The 6077-nt window shown below is 41.4% G+C and overlaps 1 protein-coding gene across 1 annotated transcript; it reads left to right on the forward strand.

Moving 5' to 3' along the window:
* Positions 1 to 646: 646 nt before the first annotated feature.
* LOC108779989 (uncharacterized) lies at positions 647 to 5872 on the forward strand. Its single transcript, XM_018547562.1, has one exon. The coding sequence runs from the start codon at positions 647 to 649 to the stop codon at positions 5870 to 5872; it is 5226 nt and encodes a 1741-aa protein (XP_018403064.1).
* Positions 5873 to 6077: the final 205 nt, after the last annotated feature.

A 6077-nucleotide genomic window follows, 5' to 3' on the forward strand; every position in this document is an offset into this window, starting at 1 on the left:
CTTCCTAGTTCGTTTTCGTCCAAGCATGCAGCAGCATGATTTTTCTTTACGCTTATTATATAGTCGTTTAAGTTTGCAATAGTTCACCATCTGTGTTCTACGATTGTCAAGCATGCACATGCATGAGTATAATAAGATTAAATAAGTATCATTATCAACTATGTTTTCGTGTTGCTTCTTGCCAACACTGGTCCTTCGAGCATTATCACACGCTGCATCAAGCATAGCAAATTAATATTCGAGCCACAAGGCTTTCATAAGAGAAAATAGCGCTACACATAGCGCATAGAGGCACAAGCCCGCACATTTGGTCCTTCGAGCCGGATACAGGATAACAAGGAATCCGTCCCAGCGATACAGAGGGTATAACCTGAAATTCATTCAAATTCTCATTCGAGCGTGCTCATAAGCCGCAAGCACAAGCATAAGTAATCTTTAGGTAAGATTGTTTCATTCACTCAAGGTAAGATAGCCATATTGCATGCGTCTTCACATTTGACCGCCATATTGGCTTTTCATTTCTCGAAACTTCGTTACACATACGTTCTCACATATACGTATATCTTCATATGCACACGCATGCGCTTCCTTTCACAATAAAGGGCATTATTCTCAATTCACTAACGATAACGTAAGAATCATAAGCATGGATTCGATATCATTGACCGAGGCCAAAACTAAACGCACAGCCGCAAAGGCTTCTCTAACCCGACACAAGTCTGCCATAGAAAGCTTTGACGCGAATCATGGATCGCGCCATGACATTATTGAACGCAAAAAAAGAATATTGGAATTATGGAATCTTTTCGACGTAGTACAATCGCGAATAGAGGTTCTTGAGAATGAAGAAGATTTATCTTCTCAAGATTTAGATCTATTAAACGCTCAACATGAGCAACACCGAGCAAGCTTCGAATCAACATACTTTAGCGTAATCTCACGCTGTGAATCCTTACTTGAGCATTTTGATCAACATAACATTAGGCTTTCTTCGGGATCTTTTAGCACGCCAGGCGCTAATTCGTCTGCCCGCAGGGAAGCGCATGTTAAGTTACCTAAAATCGAGCTTCCAGTGTTTTCAGGTTCCTACGAGGATTGGTATTCTTACCATGATATGTTTGAACAATTAATCCACAACAACCAAAATTTATCCGAGATAGAGAAATTCCATTATTTGCGATCTTCCCTCAAGGACAAGGCCGCTGAAATAATAAAGTCAATTGAAACTACCACCGACAATTATAAGGATGCCTGGAACGCTATTAAGGAACGATTTGACAACAAACGGTGGATATTACAAAGGCACATCAAGGCCATTTTCGAAATTGCTCCAGTAACGAAAGAAAATCATGCTCAGTTACGTGAATTATTAGATACAATTTTAAAACATTTGCGCGCTCTCAAAGCCATGGGAAGACCCACAGATACTTGGGACGATTTAATCGTTCATCTTATAATTTCGAAACTTGATACGGTTACTACCAAGGCTTGGGAAACAAGCATTCCTGATATGGAAATTCCCACACTAAAATCACTGACTGATTTTCTTTCAAAACGTTGCATCGCGCTTGAAGCAATTTCTAGCAAATCCTCAATCAATCAATTTGCAAAGGCAAAGAATTGTTCGGTTTCTAATCTCGCGACTTCTAATTTATCTTGTCCTAAATGTAAGGAAAATCATCCGCTTTACTATTGTGAAACGTTTCTCAAATTACCAGTAGAAAGCAGAATCGCCTTTGCAAAGAAGGTTCATTTATGTCTAAACTGTTTGAGATCTAATTCTCATCAAGCTAAAAATTGCACTTCAAGCTCTTGTCGCAAATGTAAAGGTCAACACAATACACTTTTACATTTGTCAAAGACAACAGACGCTAACGAGTCGTCTAATGCGAAAACAGCTGTGACTTCCGATACAGAAATTTCTGCGAAGCCAGTCGCAACACAATGTTTATCTACTTATCAATCTCTAGGAATTATATTATCAACAGCCATTATTCATGTATTTGACTGTAATAATCACATCCATTCGTGTCGTGTATTGTTAGACAGCGGATCACAAATGAATTTCATTACGCAGAGTCTTGCCGACAAATTGTACCTCAATAAAAGGCAAATAGAGATATCTATTTCAGGTGTAACTAATGCTAACATTCGAGCCAATCAAGCGACAGTCGTTCACATAAAATCGCGGTTCAACAATTTTAGCGAGAGGATAGAATGCGTTGTTTTGCCAAAAATTACTCAACAATTGCCTCAAAAATTCATTTCCAAACAGAATATAACTATACCAAATAATTTAAAATTGGCCGATCCTGATTTTAATGTTCCCGCTGACATTGACATGCTAATCGGCGCTGAGATATTTTGGAAGCTCATTTGCGCAGGTCAAATTAAACCTTCTAGAAATAAACCAACACTGCAGAAAACTCTCTTGGGATGGATTTTATCTGGTCCGACATCAAGTATTCCTAGTAACTCCAGTTCTTCAATCATCAGTTGTTTAGCTGTAACAGAAGACTTAAATCATGCTCTCAGTCGTTTCTGGGAATTGGATCATTCGATATCCGCTTCAACTCTTTCTCCAGAGCACCAATCTTGCGAGAATCTATTCAAGGACACTGTCAAACGCAACAGCGATGGACGCTTCGTGGTCCAGCTACCGATCATACCTAACAAGCTATCTGAACTCGGTGAATCAAGGGAAATAGCCACTCGCCGCTTCAAATGTTTAGAGAAACGCTTTGTTACCTCTCCTAAATTACATGCAGAATACAAAGAATTTATACAAGAATACATACAACTTGGTCATATGCGTGAGGTCACTCACATTACAAATAATGACAGCCAAACATATTACCTACCGCATCATGCCGTATACAAAGAAACGAGTACTTCTACCAAACTAAGAGTGGTTTTTGATGGTTCTTGCAAAACAACCACTGGAATCTCGTTAAATGATGCATTATTGGTAGGCCCCACTATACAAGATGATCTGCTTTCAATATTAATAAGATTTCGTATGTACAGATATGTCATGACTGCAGATGTGGCAAAGATGTACAGACAAGTTTTAATCGATCCGAATCAAACCTCTCTGCAACGCATTCTTTGGCGTGACTCTTCGGATCAACCCATTCAAACATTCGAGCTTCTGACCGTCACGTACGGTACAGCATCTGCTGCCTTCCTAGCCATTAGATCGCTCAGGAAATTAGCTGAGGATAACTCTGAGAAGTATCCCGTTGGATCCGGGACAGTTTTAAACGACTTTTATGTTGATGACTTGGTCACCGGCGCTGACAATTTACAAGATGCCTCCTCCATCAAGATTCAGACAAGGCAATTGCTTCTTGAAGGTGGTTTCGAGCTACGCAAATGGTTCTCTAATGTACCTGATCTTCAAGACGATCAACTTTCCAATCCTGAAAAGGAATTCGTACTATCTTCCGACAAGGAATGCGAAACAAGGACACTGGGTCTTGTGTGGAACTGCACCCATGATCACTTCCAATTTTCTAGTATCTCCTGTCTGCCACCTTTGGCTACGCCTACCAAAAGGCAAGTACTATCAAGAGTCGCTTTGGTTTTTGATCCTCTCGGACTTTTTGGACCTGCGACTGTCATTGCTAAAATCATTATTCAACAACTCTGGCTCCTCAAGATTGGCTGGGATGAAGCTCTTCCCTTGGATTCAACCACTAAATGGAAACGCTACGAGCGTGAGTTGCCAATTTTGAGAGACATGACTATTTCACGACGCGCTATCGCGCTAAGTGAACATATCAACTTAGAGCTCCATGGCTTCTCTGACGCCAGTGAACGAGCTTATGGCGCGTGCATCTATTTACGTGCCACTGATGCTCACGGAAACATTTCAATTAGATTGCTCTGCTCTAAAAACCGTGTAGCTCCACTCAAGAGTTTATCAATTCCGCGCTTGGAATTATGCGCAGCCCTCTTGTTGGCTCAGATCACCGACAAGATTTTGAAACGTATTACTCACAAATTTACATCTATTTATCTGTGGACCGACTCCACCGTAGTTTTAGCCTGGCTGCAATCATCTAGTCGTACATGGTCGACATTTGTCTCCAATCGTGTTGGCGATATCCAACAATTAACCACTATACAAGACTGGCATCATGTATCCAGTCAGGACAATCCAGCTGATCTTTTATCCAGAGGCATATCTCCGGCTGCATTGCCACATGCGCATCTTTGGTGGTCGGGGCCCGCTTGGCTGAAACTTGACAAGGGGCAATGGCCTCAATTTCCATTCACTATCAACAAACGAGATATACCTGAATACAAATCTTCTGCTATCACATCAGCTACTGCTACGCTGCCATACTTTGATATTTTCGAGCGTTTCTCAAGTTTCATGAAACTTGTTCGAATCGCAGCATACATCTTTAGATTTTTCAACAAATTAAAACAAAGAATCAAGCCTGATCAGGAGCTACAATCTGCTAACAATAAAACTCTTGTCATAACTCCTGATGAAACGGACCACGCCATCAAGATTTTGTTGAAAATAGTTCAAAGACTGCATTTTCCTAAGGAATTGGACTCGCTTTCCAGACAACAAAATCTTAACAAAAATAGCCCAATCGTACGATTAAATCCGTTTATCGATGCAGCAGGAATTCTGAGAGTAGGAGGTCGACTCAAATTATCGCATCTCCCGTACAATGCCAAATATCCAGCTCTATTGCCTGGAAATCATCCGTTTTCTCGTCTCATCATCATACACGAGCACGAGAAACACTTTCATGCAGGGCCCCACGCCACGTTATCTGCTGTTCGACAAAATTATTGGCTCATAGCTGCAAGGGACGTTGTACGACAAATTACTCGCAAATGCATTGTTTGCTTTCGAAGCTCACCTAAGATGGCATCCACGCTAATGGGGAACCTTCCCGAATCCAGGATCACAATTCCCGAGCGTCCTTTCGAAAATTGCGGAGTCGACTACGCGGGTCCTCTCTACTATAAAGAAGGCTTAAGAAAAACTTCTAAGCTATTAAAATGTTATATTGCAATATTTGTTTGCTTCGCCTCAACAGCTGTTCACATTGAACTAGCAACTGATTTATCCACTAAAGCATTTCTTAATGTTTTAAAGCGTTTTATTTCTAGACGAGGATGCCCAACTATCATTCATTCGGATAATGGCTTAAATTTCAAAGGAGCTCAAAGAGAATTAAACGAGCTAGCCGCATTGTTCAAAAATCAAGAAAGCCATCAACAGATTATTAACTACGTGTCCTCTAAAGGAATCAGATGGCGCTTCATACCCCCTAGAGCGCCCCATCATGGTGGATTATGGGAAGCTGCCGTCAAGGGAGCCAAACGTCATCTCTATCGAGTTACTAGAGAGGCGCATCTAAGATACGAGGAGCTAGAAACACTAGTCATCCAAATTGAAGCGATTCTTAATTCGCGTCCTCTCACACCCGTTTCATCTGACGTGGCCGACCTTACGCCACTTACTCCAGGTCACTTCGTAATCGGAGCACCATTGACATCGTACCCTGAACCATCATTGGAAAGAATCCCGGCTACTAGGCTCTCTCGTTGGCAACGGGTGGAGCAAATACGTCAACACTTTTGGCAAAGATGGTCAAAGGAATATCTGCATTATTGCCAGCAGCGAAATAAGTGGACAATTAAGGAAAATCCATTACATGTCGGACAGATGGTCCTTCTAAGAGAGGATTCTGCTTCGCCTCTTTCTTGGCCTCTCGCTAGAATCGTCGAATTACATCCCGGTAATGACAACATTGTTCGTACAGTCACAATTCGCACATCGTCTGGCATTTATAAGCGTCCCATTACACGATTATGCGTTCTTCCCTTTGATAGTAACTAAGCTCGTATCATTTCATTAATCTATACTATTATTTTGTACTTTTGAATTGCGTAAACATAACATTATTTTGTTGAAAGCCGAAGCTTTCAAGGGCGGCGGTTTGTACGCGCTATGCACGTTTTCACTTTTGTATTTTCGCTCGCTTTGCTACGCTCCCTCCTTCTGAAAGGAGCGCTACCTGCGTTCCCCTTCTCCTCAGCGTTCG

The sequence above is a fragment of the Cyphomyrmex costatus genome, unplaced genomic scaffold (genome assembly GCF_001594065.2).
Source record: "Cyphomyrmex costatus isolate MS0001 unplaced genomic scaffold, Ccosl1.0 scaffold656, whole genome shotgun sequence".
Taxonomy (NCBI): domain Eukaryota; kingdom Metazoa; phylum Arthropoda; class Insecta; order Hymenoptera; family Formicidae; genus Cyphomyrmex; species Cyphomyrmex costatus.

What these genes read in the sequence shown, in the direction of transcription:
- LOC108779989 (XM_018547562.1), top strand. Translation starts at nt 647, where the DNA reads ATGGATTCGATATCATTGACCGAGGCCAAAACTAAACGCACAGCCGCA.